This window comes from Notothenia rossii (assembly GCF_949606895.1).
Source record: "Notothenia rossii genome assembly, chromosome: 4".
NCBI lineage: Eukaryota > Metazoa > Chordata > Actinopteri > Perciformes > Nototheniidae > Notothenia > Notothenia rossii.
This window is the reverse complement of record NC_136902.1, coordinates 90,283,348-90,303,347: the sequence shown is the minus strand read 5'-3', so window position 1 is coordinate 90,303,347 and position 20,000 is coordinate 90,283,348. Positions and strand designations below refer to the sequence as shown.

General features: G+C 44.0%; 1 protein-coding gene across 4 annotated transcripts in view; it reads left to right on the top strand.

Annotated features, from left to right (window-relative positions):
* LOC307037527 (ephrin type-A receptor 4) overlaps positions 1-20,000 on the top strand; it is a 67,343-nt gene that overhangs the window by 22,917 nt on the left and 24,426 nt on the right. For all 4 annotated transcript variants that reach the window (XM_079678475.1, XM_079678473.1, XM_079678474.1 and 1 more), the window contains exons 4-7: positions 3,144-3,299; positions 11,541-11,876; positions 17,949-18,073; positions 18,545-18,704. In XM_079678475.1, coding sequence (XP_079534601.1) covers positions 3,144-3,299; positions 11,541-11,876; positions 17,949-18,073; positions 18,545-18,704 — 777 coding nt within the window. The remainder of the gene's footprint in view (positions 1-3,143; positions 3,300-11,540; positions 11,877-17,948; positions 18,074-18,544; positions 18,705-20,000) is intronic.

Genomic DNA, 20,000 nt, shown 5'->3' with positions numbered 1-20,000 from the left:
TTTTTTTTGGAAGGCTATTGTAGCCCAAGTTAGCTCTCATGCTTTCAGTCCCCAGTGGATTGGATACTTTGTTGTGTAGGCTGCAGAATCGCTTGCCTATCAGGCTTTGCATGCAGGTCACTCAAGGTGGGCTACAGTGTAGGTTTTTCATTTGGCCGTAGCGTGGGGCTGTGAGTGTTCAACGCCTGCTGCTGTGTAGGTTGTTGCCACTCAGAGGAAAATGCAGCTTGGCTCGCGTGTGGGTAGCTATCATCGTATCATTAGCTTTTGTGCACTTTTTTGCAGATGGCTGCGTCGACTATTTTTCCCCTCCCTTCACGCGGTGCGGCCAATTCAGCCAGCAGCATCCCCGCCACACGGACACAACTACTCATTAACTCCCACAGACCTCTCCCTCCACCCCTTTTCCCTCCAAACGTGCTCCAGCTTAGAGACAACAGGGATGGGGAAGAGGTGGGGAGGAGGGGGGGGGAAGGCTGACAAAAGGGGAAAGAAGACTAAAGCCAGAGATGAGGATTGAATGAGTGAAAGAACTACTGGGGGAGAAAAGGGGGAAGAATGCAATGTCCGGGTCTGTGAGGGATTCCATTTTTTTTTTTTTGCCTTTCCAGAATAGAACAGTAAGTCACCAGTCTCTTTGTCTGCCTTTGATCTCTCAGCTAAGGGATTTGGCACCTGACAAACCCCTCTCTGTCTGAAAGGAGGCCTGTTGAGAGAAAGCCTAGGAGAGTGGGAGAGAGAGATAGAGGACGAGAAAGAAAAAAACACACACAAGAGAGTGAGAGAGCGACCGGGCAGAACAAGGAGAGTGGGTTCTTAGAGCTCTACGAGGGGATATGAAGAGGGCTTCTCAGCTCATATCCCATAAAAACTAACACATACGTGTGTCTGTGTGCGGGTTTGAAACCAGTGGTCCGGACAGTGATAAATCCAGCGAGTCTTAAGGGAGATTCCCCTCTGAAGCCACGGTCTTTTGGACCACCCACTAGTGCGGTCTCTTCCCTCACCAACACGCACTCCTAATAGGAAGCAAATTCCCCAGCTTTACTTGGAGATCGACCTCTCGTTTGCCCTCCGCCGTTGCTTTCTGGGGGGCAGTGGCTGCTGTAAACAAGCCTTCATATGTTGACATCACATTTTCAAACACAATTTCCTGAAATGCAAACCGCAGATGAAGACGCTGTGTATGGCTAACAGGGATTTGGAGTTGCTTGAAGGGACTCCGGGGTCAGCCTGGGACAGCTTAATAATTGACGAGCGAAAAACTCATCAACCGTGCACAGTTTGAGGTAGCCTGCTCTTAGACTGTGTCCCTTCTAAGAGGCTCAGACCCGAAGGCTGTGAAGCATGGGACTCAATTAACTCTCCCTACAGCCACTATCAAGAGGCCACTATCCCAAACAGCTGGTTGACCCCACTCTCAACTCCGGACACTCTTCCTGCTCAGCGCACATGTACAAACACTAACGGCAACTTTTGTGTGTTTTGTCCCCCGAAGCGGTCACAACCTCTTAAACAATACCCACAAATCCCAGTGTCCCTCTGTCTTTGGTGATGAGATTGGGCGTCGAATGATTGCTTTTAACACAGAGAGATAACACAAAGCACCTCCAGACTAATCTCTACCCCTTTTTTCTCAACCGTGAAGAATAGAAACGGAGGCTTCACGCACCCCTGCAGGCTACAATCAAAGAGACCCTTAGCTTAGCGTTAGCGAGTGAAGCGGCTGGGATTTAGCCCTGATTGACTGAGTGGGAACGGGCCAAAGAAAGGCTCAGCAGGTCGCAGCTAGTCCGGCTCGGTTAACGCCGCGCGGTCCTAATCCAGCTGCTGGAGAAGAGCGGCTGGGGGCAAAGAGCCTAACTCTAATGCGCCTCCAAGTGAGGGATTTCCCAGCATTTTAGGGGGTTTGTGGATTTATTTGAATGTGTCAGCATGTCTGGTGGTTAGTGGAATGTGTGTTTTTGTTAAAGTACGGACTTCCTCTTCACTGCGGTGGTGTGTGTGGAAAGGAATTGATTTGTTTTCTATTGTGGTGAACACATATGGGACTGTGTTTATTATGTGAATGTTCTTTTGTGCGCAGGATCCCCTGAAGTATTATGACTTTGGCATTGCAACCCATGCCTTTTCAAATACATCTGGGTTTGTGTGTGTGTCGACATCAAGCCTTTGTGTGTGTGCAGGCGTTGGGTGTCGCTTTACCCCTGCAGACTATAACTGTGTAATTATCTGATTTATATTGGGTATGGATTTACCCATCTGTCTCCAAAGGGTCTTTACTGTATAACAACACACACATTTTTGCACACCCACTCTACCAGACAGCCCCAATGCCATTCGCCGATTAATGGCAGCCTCATTGACTGACAGGTTATTTGGACCAATCGGTGTTGGAACTGTCTGCGCAGCACCTCTCGGAGAATTGTTCTTTTGTCCTCGTCTTCTGGTTCAGTGCTCACAGGGTGAAACATAAACCCCGCTAGGCTTCCCTGGCCATTATAGAAACCGATAGACGGGGGAGAAACTCCTCGAAACACGAGCCCTCCAATCAAACTGTCACTCAAAGGAAAGGCGAGCACTGTCGCCAATAGTAGGAAAAGTGTCACTTAGGTTACCATTTCAGAGTTAAGTGTGTGTTTAGGTGCATGTGTGAGAGTGACAGGGCTCCCGGTGTGCCAAGTGTGGCGGCATTTGTTTGTTAAATGGTCTGAAATGGCTCTTGTTTAATCGCTGCTTCAAGTCATGCCAATTGTGCATAGCTTATATTTGTGAGAAAGACAAGAGGTAGATATTTGATCTTCTCCATTTTTTTGTCAGAGGACATGGAGCCCTGTACTTCTGTTCAGTTGTTTTTGATAATAGATTTCAGGTTCGTGAGAAAGTAGAAAGCGGTGAAGATGGAAAAATAAGACAAACTTTTCTATTCAATGTGTTGCCATGCAGTTTTGTACAGACGCTCTTGGTTTCTTGAAGGTGCATCGTAATGGATTTGTTGATCCTGTGACTTTTCCTCTTAGCCATCTCTACACCGTTCCTCTCTAATATAAAAGCTGTACTCAATGTAGGCCTTCTTGTTTTTTCTTCTTGACGTCTTGTCTTAAACCAAACTTACCCTCCTCTGTGTCCTTGTTATGTTTCAGCCTGCAAGATCGGTTACTACCGCGCCTTGGCCACCGACGGCTCCTGTTCCAAGTGTCCGCTCAACAGCTACTCCACCAGAGAGGGATCCACCTCCTGCGTCTGCGACAAGGGATACTTCCGCTCTGAAACAGACCCGGCGTCCATGCCCTGCACCCGTAAGTACACCAACATCTAACATACTGTCAGAGGTGGGAAGTAGTGGAGTACAAATACTTCGTTATATACTTAAGTACATCTTTCTGGTATCAGTACTTTACTCCACTACTTATTTTTTAGACTTTTTACTTCTTACACTTTGAACTCAAATACCTGTACTTTCTACTTCTTACATGTTGAACTCAAATACCTGTACTTTCTACTTCTTACATGTTGAACACAAATACCTGTACTTTCTACTTCTTACATGTTGAACTCAAATACCTGTACTTTCTACTTCTTACATGTTGAACACAAATACCTGTACTTTCTACTTCTTACATGTTGAACACAAATACCTGTACTTTCTACTTCTTACATGTTGAACACAAATACCTGTACTTTCTACTTCTTACATGTTGAACACAAATACCTGTACTTTCTACTTCTTACATGTTGAACACAAATACCTGTACTTTCTACTTCTCTCATTTTCCAAACAGGCTGGTTCCTTTAGTCTGAATTTGTGTTTGGTGGCGTGATCATTATTATTTAGAGTCATTGCGTGCCTATTGATTTGAACACGATCCGTGTATCCATCATTTCCTGGTCTTCTCTAAAGAAGAGGGACCAATGGAAACGTTGTCATGTTGCCGTTGTTCAGCATGGAAACATTCATTAGCTAACAATGACATTATTGTTCTATTGATATAAAGGGAGGTCAGGTACTCTTTAAAACAGCTGCTAGTTATGGGTACTTTTTACTGAAGTACATTTCAAAGCCTCTTTACTTTGACTTGAGGAAAGAAGTTTAGTCAGTACTTCTACTTTCACCAGAGTATTTTTAAACACGAGTATCTGTACTTCTACTTGAGTAAAGGTTGTGTGTACTTTTGCCAGCTCTGTACAAAGTTTAAAGTGCAGGAATACCGTATTATATATAGAAAATAACACACACAGAGTTATGGCTTCTGCCTCAACCCAGCCATGGTTTTTATTCCTCTCTCTCGCTATCTGTTTCTTTTGCAATGTCAACCTGAATTACCCGAGCGCTCACGGAGAGACAGCCTTTCTGCCGAAACATAAAGCGGGCGGCTGCTGGTTTAATAGGTGTCTTTTGATTCCAGGTGGTACTTAGTGATCAGTCACGGTGACGGGTAACTAATGGGGGTGTAAATCACCGCTGTATCCCAGATCCAGTCTTCCACAGAGAGGCTGCAAAACAAACAGAGAGAAAGACAAATAGAGATGAGATGTTAGCGGTGATGTGACGAGATGACGAAAAAAGGTAGAAGAGCGAGTTTGGTGGAAAGCTGAAATTGGATGTTGTGATAGAGAAAGAGACAAAGGTGACTGAATACAGGAAGGCGTTAAGCCCAAGGAAGAGCTTTTATTTCTTCTGTTTGTGAGTCACGCACCGGAGAACCCTCCCCCGGCAAATAATAAGAACACTCCTAATGATACCTCTTTCCTTTTTCCATCCCTGAGTCACACATACCGGGAGTTCATACTGTCAGAAATATAAACCCACGTAACACAAAAAGCCCTGCACTCTTATTTCCCAGGATAAAAAACACTATTCGTACACATGACAGACTTTTGAGTGAGTATGTGTCACAAGTCAGTTTTAACAACCAAACATCTGCTAAGTTGCTTAGCTCATAGTTGGCCCGCGTTTTGGCCCGAATGATCTGTCGAGTTCCTGTGGATTCATCACTCAGCGGAACGGTTTATTGAATCCGACGAGCAGCCGAACTCCTGCCGCACAACACCAAGCTGTCGGAGCAGAAACTAAACCGGCCTCTGATGATTCCCCCGCCGCGCGGCAACATCATACACAATGTGGGATATTCTATGATTAAGAACATGAGTTGTACTGGAACAAGATGGTAATCTGAACATCTTTGATTAATGCATTCTGGCTATACATATCTGGAGCTGATTGCTATTTTTACAAAGCTTTTCCAAGTGTCTCTAAACACCCAAAGTGTTTACTGGGACCGTAAACACACTCTGTTGAACTCACTGGACTTGTTGAGCTGCAAGGATCAGTAGAGGAATGGATTAGTCAGATTTTCTTTTTGAAACTAACTCATTATTTCAAATGTTTTTCTAGCTAGGATACCAAATATGAAATTACAGAATTTGCGGATATTCTTTGTCTTGCATTAACTGTTGTTCGGTCAAAGTAACCACTAAATAGGGATCATAAATACCCACGTTTTACAAGTTACACCTTTTTAAGTCAGGGATTAGTTAAAAAAAAAAATTATGATTTATCTCCGAACATATTCAAAAGCATTTCGTACTCACACAGATATACAACCTAATTCAAACAGGATTTTTTAATTGTTTTTGCTTTTATTTAACTAGAAGTGCCTCTCTGAGATTGTTTAAGCAACTTTAAAGGAGAGCAGTGGCGTTTTTTCGGATTGTAGTTATAATTTTAATAAATAAATAAAAACACTTCGTTTAGTTTCGGAAATTCTTTGTTCTGTGTTGCTGCCGGTCCGTCTCTCCCACGGTCTCTCCCCAATTCTCATTGAGTATTTTACAAAGAGTGAAACAGCGCCCCTCTAGATGTTATGGTGAAACAGTAGATTGCACTCTCTGTTGCGAGAGGAGGCTAGCCGAAATTTGCTTCCCTTGGTGAAAAAAAAATGTAGCGATTGACCAATCAGATGAGGCTCGCGTAATGCCCCTGCCAACCTGTGATTGGTCAGGGCCATGCCAAGGGAAGCCAGAGACGGCTGGCTTCCCTTGCCTCACAATCCAATGAAATCGCATCAACGGAGAGAGGTTAAAACACTTTTTAAACCTTATATTAACTTTCTTTGACTAAATAAAAGCCTTATTCCACACCCCCTACTCCATTACTGTTTTGCCACATCACTAATATATTGAGTTACTTGCAATTATTTTATTGCCTGATCCCGCAGCTCATCTCTATTGTCCTGTTAGTCCGTGTGGCATTTGAGCTCGGCTGCTGCGGGCAACAGCTGACAAAGCTCATTACGGCGCTTATTTTACACGGCGGTGCGATGCCGTTTCAAACTCCACGGTTAGGAACTGAACATTAGCTGGACCCCTTCTCCGACCTTTGCAACGTTTGACCTTTAAACTCTCACCCCGTCTGTCGTCTGATGTTTTCCTTCCTCGCACATTTCATTTTTTATTTTTTTTACTTCTCACCCACATGTTAGAGCTGTGTAATTACAGCTGTCACTCACACATCCCTCCTCATCCACATCTTGTTTTCACTCTCTCTCTTTCCTTCTCTCAAAACCCACTCACGAGTCACGAACAGAGCAGATGAAGAAAAAGGAAAAAAAACGCTCTTAAAGTAATTTCCCAGTTTGCTCGCTGAAGGTCAGGCTGGGAAAGAGCCGGCATCTCTGGTAATTGTGTGTGTGTGTGTGTGTGTGTGTGTGTGTGTGTGTGTGTGTGTGTGTGTGTGTGTGTGTGTGTGTGTGTGTGTGTGTGTGTGTGTGTGTGTGTGTGTGTGTGTGTGTGTGTGTGTGTGTGTGTGTGTGTGTGTGTGTGTGTGGGTGCGTGTGTGTAATTGAAACCGCTTTCCCCCTCTCTTAGCTCAGAAGCTGTAGCGACGCAAGTTGATGATTAAAACTGGATGTTGTGTAATTCTGTCATTGTGTGTCTCTTTCTGTCGTCGGTCTGTCAGAGGCTGTTTTGCACCTTGTTATTTTGATCGGCGATTAACGCGTGCTACATTCAATCGAAAAACTCGCTTTTCAGATTATAAGCAACACACACTTACCTCCCACACTTTGGATCAATAGGCCTGAGGATCCTGGAGGGATACATTTGTTTTATGGGGTTTAAGTAACAGATTTGTCCGCGCCTTAACAGTCCTTGGCAACTTTTTCAGGGTTTATTTGAAGTTTCTTGTCCTGCTTTTTACATTCCCCGGTTTGCTATCACTGCTCTTTTCTCACTTACTTTTTTTGTTGTCTCTAAGCCACTTTTATAGCTGTGTTTAAAACATACATAGAAAAATATATATGATATGGTCCTTGGACCCAATTAGTTTTAACATAGGCAACAGGTAGATAATATCCTCTAACAATATGCAGCTAAGTCGATTCAAAGCATTCAGTTAAAAATATACAATATTAAAATAAGTTCAGGGCAGGAAAAAGCAATATACATGATATAAATAAATACACAGGCTTGCACCACAGGGCGGTAATGAGGTTCAGGAACAGACACTGGTGGGAGCTGCGTTCAGGTTCAAATGAGGGGGTGTTCTCCATTTTGGGGTTTCTTTTGGCCCTTGATGTGTTTCTCAGATTTTGCCCAGTTTTCTTAGCGGCGGTTTTTCGGTGGAGGAAGAGGGAGGGATGGGGGGTGAGGAATGAACGCGGACTCGAGGGGGGCATTGAATGAATTCCAGCCGGATGGTAATAGCGGGGTCGATGTTCTGGCCAATTTAGCCTGCTCTTTTACGCGAGCCCTGCGCAACACTCTGATACACTGATAGAAAGAGACAGAGAGAGAGAGGGATGGAAGAAGGAGAACGGGGGGAGAAGAGGAGGAGGTGGATAAAAAACTGAGATTAAAGAAGGAAGTGACAGGAAAGAAAGAGTGAGGCTCGGAGCAAATTACAGAAAAGGAGACGAGGGATCAAATAAATCGCCAACTTGCTTGAGGAAAAACTTTCTTAGTGTCCCCCAGGAATCCTCCCGTAAGGAGTGCATATTTTAAGGCCATGTTGAGCTGACGTTGTACGAAGGTTGTGTGAACGTTACTCTCCCCCGTCGCTCTCTCTCTCCCAGGATTAATTACCGTGTGTCAGTCACAGCTGACGGCTCTCCCACGCTCCCATGCTCCCACTGGCGCATTCTGGGAGAGCGACAGGTACAGCCAAAGGTACTACGTGTGTGTGTGTGTGTGTGTGTGTGTGTGTGTGTGTGTGTGTGTGTGTGTGTGTGTGTGTGTGTGTGTGTGTGTGTGTGTGTGTGTGTGTGTGTGTGTGTGTGTGTGTGTGTGTGTGTGTGTGTGTGTGTGTGTGTGTGTGTGTGTGTGTGTGTGTGTGTGGAATGCAGGGGGAATTCTGACGTGCAGTGGAATGTGTTTAAGACTTTATACTGCAGTCATAACGTTACATAGCGCTGTTGCTTGTCATGGCAACGGACAAACAAAATATTGATAATAAGGTGATTACACTTGCTGATACAATTATCTATGGACAGCGCTATGACATGAAAGGACTTTTACCTTTAGATTACACTAATTTCCTTTCTTCCCCGAGAGTAAGATAAGAAGATCAATACCACTTTTGTGTCTGTATATTACTGTGAAACTCGGGTTTCCAGGGTTAGCTTAGCTTAGCAAGATGGCTAGAAGAAGGGAAACTAGTTTGCCTGGCTCTGTACAGAGGAAACATTTAAAACAAACGTGTTACTTAGCCTTCTAAAATGTGTGTGTGTGTATATCTAAAGTATGTTTTTCTCTGCCTGCATGCCTCAAGTTATTAGGCTATGCTTACCTAAGCTAACCAGGGGAGGTTTAGCTAAGATGGCTAGTAGAAGTGGAAACACTTAGCCTGGCTCTGTACAAAAAGGCAGTCTTCTAAACTATTGTGTTTCTATAGTATGATTTTTTTATTTATCTCTGTCTCAAGGCTATGCTAAGCTAACCATCTCCTGACCACAGCTGCACAGTTAACGCTGTCCAGAAGTGAGACTGTGAGACTCACTTCAACTGGAAGCACATTTCCATCTTTTGTTTTTATGCCTTTGAGGACAAGCACAGAAGACAAGCACGCTCAGATCAACTGGAATTATTATTACCTTTGTCCTGTTAAGTTTACGACGCCTTTACTCCAGATAGCAGCTGAGTAATAGCTTTACTTTGAATCTCAGGCAGGGCATTACCGAGTGTTTGAAAGGGAGAAGAGGTTAGCTGAACCTAGCACACTGACAAAGCCTCTATTATAATGACGGTTGGGCGTGGGTACCTTAATTTAGAAAGCTCATCTGTAACTTGTTCCCATTGTCTCCGAGGCAAACGGGGAGGATGAGGTGAGAGAGCGAGGGAGGGAAAGTGGTTGTGCAGATAAAAAGGGGAGTGAGACCGAGCTTCATCATCATTTTTAATGAGAATGTATTAATAGGTTGGTGAAAAGGGGAGTTAAGTGATGCTCATATTAACACAGCACATTCTGCGTAGTCTCGTCTTCATGCTGTTAGTGAGCATCGAGGTTATTTTCAGTTAAACAGACCCTCCTCCATACTTGCCACCATCCATTTCTGTCCCCCCCCCTCCCTCCCTCTCCCTCCATCCATTTATCCAGACCTGCTCCCTCCATACTAATCAGTGGCTTTCTTTTTTCCTGGATGAACAGACGGTGTTTGTCTTCTCCTTCTGTCCTTCTCAATCTCCTTTCAAGGCCTCCCCTTCACATTCACCACTATATCAGCCACGCTGAGAGTAGCATATGCGAGTCCAGTCCATAAACAAACTGTTTTTGTTGTTGCATGTATCAAGGGTAAAACTGTACGTCCACGTCTCCGTTAAAAGCAGCAACCAAAGCGTACGTATTCCTCCGTCCACACTCCCACACGCTGTCCTCTGCGTCTCTGTGAAATCACTCATTGCCACGCGGCTACTCCAAAAATAACACTGATAATTAATTTCCGTTGCGAAATGATTCGTCTTTGGACTGACTAGCTTTCATATTTCACCCTGCATCGATCCCTGCAGCCCGCTCGCGTGCGCTTCATTAGTCAGAGAGAGAGAGAGAGAGAGAGAGAGAGAGGGACAACAGAGGGATAGAAAAGAGATGGTTAAGTCAATTACCGCCGCTTATGTTTGAAAGCAACGCAAAAAAAAAACACATTAATTACAGAGCTGACATGTAAATTGATACTGATGAGTTTGTGTCGCTAGCTGTGGAGCTGCTCCTACATACAACTACAAAGTGCATCAAAGCATTTCTTTAATAACATGGTCCAAAGCAAACTTTGGGTAAAGTTATTGAGTGGGTGCCATAAAGGCCCGCTGTTAGCCGCGGGCGCCCGGCCACCTCCAGCTGATTGGACATACGAGTGGGAAAAGAAAGCTGCCGGCCTATTGGATTTCAGTTAACGTGCTGAATTAACTGAGGTGAAATTGGATCTTCCCTCACAGTAATGGACAGGACATTAAAAGGGAATTCAAGAAGCCTTCAGCTCTGAATAACGGGGGAAACCCAGTCAATTATACATTTAAATGTTTCTTATGCGTATATACGAATCAGTTACTCATCGGAGACTTTCACGATCCCACAGCAAGGACAAGGTAGTGCAATCAAAGAAGTACACGTCCATTATAAGGAAAGTCATTGCAGGATTTACCACACGGTCATTGTTAATATTGCGATCACCATTTGTTTCTATTTAGAGTTTTTTCATTGTTTCACACATGGCTGTCCCCTTTTAACTGTCAACCAAAATGAATGTGCTCGATTAGTCTTTGTTCATGCTAAAGTTATGAGTTATGAGCAAATCTATGTAAACACAAGATTTATGTTGGAGTTTTTGAATGTCATTTAGTAGAAAAACAGTGTTGGAGCTATTCATTATACATACAATTATTTTGTTTTTGTTTTGTATATTTCATCTGTTTTTTATTAACCAGGGCAAGGGGGGTTGTTTGATTATTGAAACACAAGAAGAAAACAGAAATGTTCACACTAAATTCTTGCCTGGAGAAATAACTTTTGAAGACAACTAGACGCCACCAACAGTTTAACAAATCTAGTGATTAAATCAACTAATCGCAAACTCCTTTTTGTCGACCAGGAATGTAATAAGTGGAGGAAAGCCCTCGGTTCACGTAATGAAATAAGTAATGTCTGTCTCTTTCTGCTACCATAATAAATATGAGGGTAACCGAGTACCTGCTCTGGCCTCTAACCACGACTGGTAATAACATCAACTCTCTCCTCTCTCTTTCTACTTCTCTTGGATAATCTTTTCATGCTGATTTCAGAGAGAAAGAAAAGGGAGAGGTTAGAGAAGGGTGCGCTTAAGTGTGAGGAAACAATGGATGAAGGTGCATGGAGGAAAATTACAAAAATGTGATGGATAGATATTTGATTTATCCCAAATTAGGACATCATTTTGTCAGAGCAGCCGTGTATATAATATATGAACATATGGAACGAATTGAATACAATATACTATTTCACTAAGCTACAGAAACAAACAATATTGTTATGCAACGTAAACATTAAAAGTACTTCTTATCTTCCTCCACAGGCCCTCCGTCGGCGCCCGCCCACCTCATCTCCAATGTGAACGAGACCTCAGTGAACCTGGAGTGGAGCCCCCCCCGCACCACAGGGGGCCGCCAGGACTTGACGTACAACGTGGTGTGTAAGCGCTGCGGACCCGATGGCCGCCGCTGTCAGGCGTGCGGGAACGGCATCCACTTCAGCCCCCAGCAGCTGAGCCTGAAGGGCAACAAGGTGTCCATCAACGAGCTGCAGGCCCACACCAACTACACCTTCGAGGTGTGGGCCGTCAACGGGGTCTCGCCTCAGAGTCCGGGCCCCGAGCAGGCCGTGTCCGTGACCGTCACCACCAACCAGGCCGGTGAGAACAACAATGATGGTTCTGATTTAGTGGGTTAGTAGAAAGGAAATGGTAGAAGACTGGAAACATTAGGGTTAGTGCAGAACTATTCTGATTCTGATTCTTATATTTCTTGGAAATAAAATATTGAAAAATCAGCTAATTGCGATAATTTTAACTAATTGTGCGAATACGATATAGGAGAGATTAATCATTTTTGCATCGTTATCATTGAACAATTTATTGAAGTGATCATGGTGTGATCTTTGGTATCACTGTACACTAGGATTTGTAAGCCAAGATGTCTCTGTCGCTCCATAAGACTTCATTTCAAATAACATTTTAACACGTTTAACAAATATTGTTTTTCCTGTTATTTTAAATTACATTTCGCAAATCCGATAACATTTCCATCAACTGTGCCTTTCTAATTTCTTGAAAGACTCGGCTTGTCAAAGTTTATTAAGTCAACATATGTTTCAACATTTATTTTCATTTTTTTTTTGTTGTATTTAACCTTTATTTAACCAGATGAAAACATTGAGACACAATCTCATTTACAATGCTGACCTGGCCAAGATATGCAAAACCAGTGTTTTCCAATTCAATGTAGATTCTTGACTTGTGTGTGAGCAGGCAATGGAACCTGAGTGCTGGCAGAGACACGTTGTAGTTTTGAGTGTGTACTTGTACTCGATGCAGAGCACAGGGTCGTTGCACTGTTTTTGGGGGGTGCAATCTGCGTGTCTAAACATGTTCATTAAAGATGTAAATAGTTTGGGTGAAGGCTTGATGATCACCGGGGAGGATGATGGAGCCTCTGCAGTGGGAAATTATTTTCCGCAATATTTCACTTTGAGTGTTGCATAATTAGGCACGAGAAGTCGGAAGATAGGGGCAACGTGCTATATTTAGCTCCCGTGCTAATGAACTAGATGAGTTGTATTGATCTGTGGAGGCTTCATTACAAATGCTGCTGTATTGTGTGTGTGTGTGTGTGTGTGTGTGTGTGTGTGTGTGTGTGTGTGTGTGTGTGTGTGTGTGTGTGTGTGTGTGTGTGTGTGTGTGTGTGTGTGTGTGTGTGTGTGTGTGTGTGTAATTATTCTAGTAGAATACACACATGAATACAGCCTCTCCTTTAGGGCTTGAGAAGAGCCCTCTTGCCTGGGGGTGTGTCCAAAGCCACCCGTTGTTTTGTCATTTAGCCATTTTGTAACCGGTTGTTGTGCAAATGGATTTTACGACCCCGGCCCTTTCTCTTCATCCCTCCCTGCTCTCCTCCACTTATAGCCGATCATTACCCTGGTCTTCTTTACTGCTCTGCTCTTGGGTGGCAAGCTAAGTGCCTTTTTGTGTGTTTTTTTTTTTATCACTAATTTCCATCCCTGGGAAAAGTGAATATCTTGAATAGGACTTGGCCCTGGCCGTCTAAGGACACACAGTGGCTTGATTTATCAGCTGGGGTCAGGGAGATAGAGATGAATGGATGCGCTGCCTGTGGGAGAGCTGCCAGGAAGTGAGTGTGGGGGCTTCTTTGGAGCCCTGGAGTCCGAGGTCGGTCACACAGGCGCAAAACTGCACATGGATTCATACACACACACACACACACACACACACACACACACACACACACACACACACACACACACACACACACACACACACACACACACACAAACACACACACACACACACACACACACACACTCACAAAAACACACATTGATGTCCCCCAGAGGTTGCTTGAGGCTAATCTGCTGACTTCCACTTGTAAGATATAGATGATGTTGCCTTTGGCTCGTCACCAGTGCATGTTTCACAACTGTCCCCGGGATTAGTTATATGAAGCTTGCAGCTGGAAGCTCTATTATGGCGTGTGTGTGTGTGTGTGTGTGTGTGTGTGTGTGTGTGTATGTGTGTTTTGACTGCTTGGCTAATAGTGATAAAATGTGTTACGCAGAATGTTTCTACGTTCCTGGATAGAGATGGAGATGATCTACATTTGCCACTCAAACAATGTCCTCTATGTGTCCCGGAGTGTGCGTGTCTTCTCTAATTTGTGTGTGTGTGTGTGTGTGTGAGTGTGTGTGTGTGTGTGTGAGTGTGCATGTTAAAGAGAATAGCTGCAGACTGATTGGATTTCTTGCTGCTAATGCTCGGTAGGGGCTTTGGAAGCTCTGGTTTCAGCCGTTGGTAATCCAGCCAGTCATCTGCGGCTGTCCCTCTCTCTGTATCGCCTCCCCTCATCCAGACATCAAGGATTACTCATTTATTATCATAGCTTCATTGGGATTCATAAGTGCTGAGGATAAGACACCTCTGCCACCGCCTTTCCATTAAAGTTCAGATTTCAGCTAGAGAGAAAGAAGCAGGTTAGAAGAGTAAGTATTTTAGCGAGAGAGGAAACGATGGATGAAGAAAAATGACAAAAATGAGATGGATATATATTTTATTTATCCCAAATTAAGGAAATGATTGTGTCATGGCAGCAGTGTTGTCAAGCATAACACAATTACAAAATATTTTAAAGATACAATAAGATACAAATATGACAAAATAGAAAGGACATATATCACTATCTAAATAATACACTATATAACGAAAATATTGAATACATTGGATACTCCACAATACATAAATATACATAAATATACTTCAGACACATATTGGCATTGGATTATACATACATAACAGTCGTGCAAAGTAGTTTTTGTGCAAATTAAGACAAGCTGAATGTATGCGCTTGAGTTTCTGTGTGTTCAAAGAGGTCAGATTCAGCGTCTCGACATGAACAATCCCTCCGTCGTAAATCAGCCGGGGTGGAACCCTTTCACCCGGACTGCATAGGGAAAAGGAGGCGAGTCAGGGGGGGGGGGGGGGGATGTCCAGCTTTGAACTGACCCCCGGCTGTAAATGGACGTTTTTCCCCCCCTTTATGGGATCAAGCACTTTGAGGGTGTGTGTGTGTGTGTGTGTGTGAGAAAGAGGGAAATAGCTAGTCAGAGCGAGAGGTGTTTATGTCTCGATACAAAATACTTGGCAGGCTTAGGTGACTGAAAGTGAATTAGTGCGGCAGGGAGTGTGTGTGTGGGCACGTCTGTCAGAACACATGTGTGTGAGTTTCCATCTCTTTGGCAAATCGGACAGACGTACATGTGGAAATGTGTTCGGGGAGATGGAAGCGGGCTTTACAGAGCTGGAGGGGAAGGATCTCGTAGGTGGGTGACGTTTTTCTCGACACCCTAAAAAACGTCTCCTTCCCCGGCTGTTTTTCCTTGGCGGCAGCAAAACGTCCAATCTGGCAACCAGGCGTCCAATCTGGCAACCACATGTGCATCCAGGCCCCTGCCTCTATTAATGTCAAACTGTTATCGACCACATATTCACGCAGCCAACCACAGCTGCTCCTCAAAACACAAATACACGCTCGCAAAGACAACTTTACTCGCTCACTGAACTGAACCTCACTCATTATAATGTCTGCATAGGTGGGGTGATTGAGTTTTCCCCTGTCTGTGGGAGATAATGGTGCCAGGTGTGGGAACTTCTATCTTCTGGTTGGTGTAATGAGGTCCGTGTGTGTGTGTGTGTGTGTGTGTGTGTGTGTGTGTGTGTGTGTGTGTGTGTGTGTGTGTGTGTGTGAGTGAGAGAGAGAGAGAGAGAGAGAGAGAGAGAGAGAGAGTGTGTGTGTGTGTGTGTGTGTGTGTGTGTGTGTGTGTGTGTGTGTGTGTGTGTGTGTGTGTGTGTGTGTGTGTGTGTGTGTGTGTGTGTGTGTGTGTGTGTGTGGGGGGGGGGGGGTGTGTGTGTGGGGGGGTGTGTGTGTGTGTGTGTGTGTGAGAGAGAGAGAGTTTGTGTGTGTCTGTCTGTGTGTGTGAGAGAGAGAGAGAGAGAGTGTGTGTGTGTGTGTGTGTGTGTGTGTGTGTGTGTGTGTGTGTGTGTGAGAGAGAGAGAGTTTGTGTGTGTGTGTCTGTGTGAGAGAGAGAGTGTGTGTGTGTGTGTCTGTGTGTGTGTGTGTGTGTGTGTGTGTGTGTGTGTGTGTGTGTGTGTGTGTGTGTGTGTGTGTGTGTGTGTGTGTGTGTGTGTGTGTGTGAGAGAGAGAGTTTGTCTGTGTGTGTGTGTGTGTGTGTGTGTGTGTGTGTGTGTGTGTGTGTGTGTGTGTGTGTGTGTGTACACATTTTGCAGGCTGTGTGAGAGTCTCCACACAATTTCTCAAATGAGATCTGAATATTCATTGCATCTATTATTCCACCAGCGTTTTTGGCCCGCTGGTTTAGGAGTCGGTTAGAAATAGTCAGAGCTGCCCCACATATTTAAATGAATCCACGGAGGTGCCAGCTAGTCTAGCTCGGTCTGCCCAAGTCGCGGCCTCAGGTTAAACCGTTCTCTTTTCATAAAGACATATCAGGTTGAGTCTTGCATCAGCACGGCAGACTTTTAAACCTGTGTGTTGGTTTGCCTTTTAAGTCTCTGGCTACTTTATATTACAAATAAAAAACTTGGCCTTGATGGATTTCTGGCTTTTTTTAACCTTGCAGTCCCACGTCGGGGAATTCAAAAGGGACCACTCAGAAAATCACTCATCTTTATCCTCACATTAGTCCAGGGAAAAATAAAATTGCAACAAGAGGAGGGCCGAACACGATTAAATTGCCATATCTGTCATCTTTGGAGGAAAGATGGATGTGTGGATTACCGCTGGGGCACGTAGGCCTGCGACCCCTCGGGGGTTTTCTTTCCGAGGCAGAGCGTCCTCACAAAGCCCCAGGAGGGCCTTCAAATTGGCTCTGGCTGCCGGGTAAGATTGATCGAAGGGATACAAATGGCCGCCATCTAATTGTTTAACGGAGACGCAACACATTAGGCCAACATGATTACACAACCTTGGGTTAATCTGTTTACCGAGAGATGTCTGCAATCCCATCCCTCTCCATCTCCATCTCGATTTTCACCCCCGCCTCCAGTCACAAACCCCCCCCTCTCCACCCCGCTGAAACTCAATATCAGGCATGGTGCTTGAATTCCAGGCCTGTTTGAACTCAATCCCCGGCTAAAAGCACGGTTTTGTTAGCGTTAGCTTCAAGGCTACGCTCCCTGGAGCCCCCGGTCAAAGTGATGAGAATGTATAAAATGTCATAGATAATCCAATCGTAATCGGTGGACCGCGAACCCCTCATTAATCATCCCACTGTAATTTTTTAAAAGGCAGATGGTCTGGAACGAGTAAGGTTACAGTACCACTGAGGAGCAGAGGTCAGAGGCTGCCGTCTCACGCTACCTGGGCGTCCGTGGAAATGTGTTTTAGTTCTGGCTCTGTGGAGAAATAGATGAATGACTTGTTGACTTTTTATATACCTGAGCCTTTTGTTCCCTTGGTCTATCTATTAATCCTCTTCTCTGCTCAAAACTCAATCTGCTCACGAGTGTCTCACTGTTTACACGGTCTCTCCTGCGCCTCTGGGTTTCTCTCTGGAGCATCAAGAGTGTGTATGACCCAATTGTAGTGTTGTCACACTCCCCAAAGATAGACGTTTGATTTGTGCACGGATGGAGGGAGGGGACGCCATTATCTGTGCTTTAACCTTCACATGTTAAAGGCGTCTGAACACAGATAGCACGGCCCCTTGAAATATGGCCTCATTATCAGCTGCAGCAGAAAGGGCTCGAGATAAGATCGCTCGCTGGAGTTTTAATGAAAACCAATTGATTTGCTCTCTTAAAAAAAAAAAAAACTAAGACTGATTTCGTGCTTTTCCGAGGCGGACTTTGTGGCAATGCAAGGTTTTTCTCAGTGTAATCTGCAGAAGATGAAGCTGGACGTCATTTTGCCGGGGTTGTAGGAAAAGTGGCACGCATCGGCCGAGTGGAAATTGGACCAATGTTATTGATGCTAACCATTAGTTCTCAAGTGTATTACCATACACCGTGTGGCCAGACGCCTCCAAATTCAAATTGAATGTGTTTGCGACTCAGTGTTTGAGTTTCTCAGCAGGAGTTAAGAGTCAGGAGAGCAACTGAAAACACACTGAAACAACATGGAGGACGAAGCAGAGGGCTAAACGTGTGTTTTCTGTCTTTCTTTGATTCTTTTTTTAGCTCCTTCTCCGGTGAGTTCCATCCAGGCGAAGGATATCACACGACACACCATCTCCCTGGCCTGGCAGCCGCCGGATCGAGCCAACGGGGTCATCCTGGAGTACGAGGTCAAATACTACGAGAAGGTGAGGGGTCTCATGGGAGATGGAGTTTCTGCGAAGAGGCAAAGAATCTCAAAATGGCCATGTGTGTCATGATGCTAGATGTTTCCTGTTTTAGTTTGAAACGTTTATCTCATTGTGTCATGTTTTTATTACTTCGATGGTGGAGAAGGAGACAGCATTCAAGCTTTTATTCCTAAACCTAAAAACAGGACCTAAATGCTGAACTGATGAGGGGAGGAAGTCAGGTGTAGTAGAGGTCAGGTGGTTGTAGTGCTGAATGTGAACAGGTGAAACTAATAATGCCCGGACAAAGAATAAAAAAAGGCGGGAAAATACAGACTGTTCCAAGACAGGAAGTAAACACAGGCATGACATGAGGAAACTAAACTAAACAGGAAACAGATAAGCCAGTATGTTTCAACAGACTGTGAGGAAAGCACATCAGATTGTTCCCTCTTTGTTTCTTACTCTTTTGCCATCCGTCATCCTCAGGACCAAAATGAGAGAAGCTACAGAATCATAAAAACATCGTCCAGAAACACCGACATCAAGGGTCTCACCCCCCTCACCTCCTACGTGTTTCACGTCCGCGCTCGCACGGCGGCGGGTTACGGGGAATTCAGCGGACCCTTCGAGTTCATGACCAACTCCGGTGAGTTTAGCTTCTTCTTCATGTGCACTGCATAAAAATAGAGGCTCCATACAGTAATGCCCGTTTCTGCTAAATCCTGCAATGAAAGCATATTTTTACGAGTTTGTCTCGTTCATTGCAGAGTCATTAATCAAAATAGCCGTGGTCTATAAAAGATAAAGGATATTTTAACCTGACTGGCAACTTAAGCAGTTTTCCATTTTTCAAGTTGCATTGAGTCTCAGTGTGCCAGCGAGGGTGCAACCGATATGACATTTTGAAGAATGATGTTGTTTTTATTTTGAAGCTGCCTGGGTCTTTCTTTGGCCTCTCGTCATAAATGTTTTAAAGAATTCTAAAGCAAGATGATTTGATCAAACCCTAAAATACCAACAGCAGCTACTTGTTTGTGTCTAGATATCAAATGAGGCTCATTGAATAATTGTTGAAAACCCTATATTTCCATTTAATCTGTGGAGCAGCCACCAAAAACACAACATCTTGGTACGAGCTGATTCAACATTAAAGTATATATACTCGTGAAATAGGCCATTTTAACAAACTTAAAGCTACTTAGGATCTATTGAAACGGAAAATTAAACAATTATAACTTTAGTTGGGGTTGAGTTAGGGTTTGAATACTCAATGTTTTATATTTCTTTCAAAAAAAGGTAAAAAAGAAATGTAAACAACAAAGAAAATGATACAACAAAAACAGATATGTCATCACATCAAAGTAAGACTGTCTGTTTTTCTTAGCATACCATCATGCCCTCGAGTAGATATTACATTATATGATATACAATGATACTGGTTGACAATGACAGTGACCACCAACTGGCGGTGGGGGTGACTGTGGCGTAAAATAAAGTGAGACAGTTGCATGCTTTGTGATATGAGGACTTATTGAATGATGAATGCGTATTTATCCGTCCATTCCTCATTCCTCACGTCAACTTTACGCTTGAGGCTCTTTGACAGTGACATGTTTGCGTGCCTGGCAAACAATTTTCTTATATCCTGCAACCGTTTCCCACCAATCAGGACAAGGTGTGAATAAAAAAGTTGATTTGTTTCCCTGCCAATCAGAACTGCTTTACCCCGGATACAGGCTTATAAAAGAAATGATAATTGTTTCAATAAAGTGAACATATTAATCAATTATATATATATAAATGTAATTTATTATATATATTTATATAAGTATTGAAAGTGTCTCTTGGATTAATTTTGGCCCTGGGACAAATGTAGTTGGTGACCCCTGACATAGAGGGTTATATCTGCACTGTAAGCGCAGGTGACAGTGACAGGCCTTCA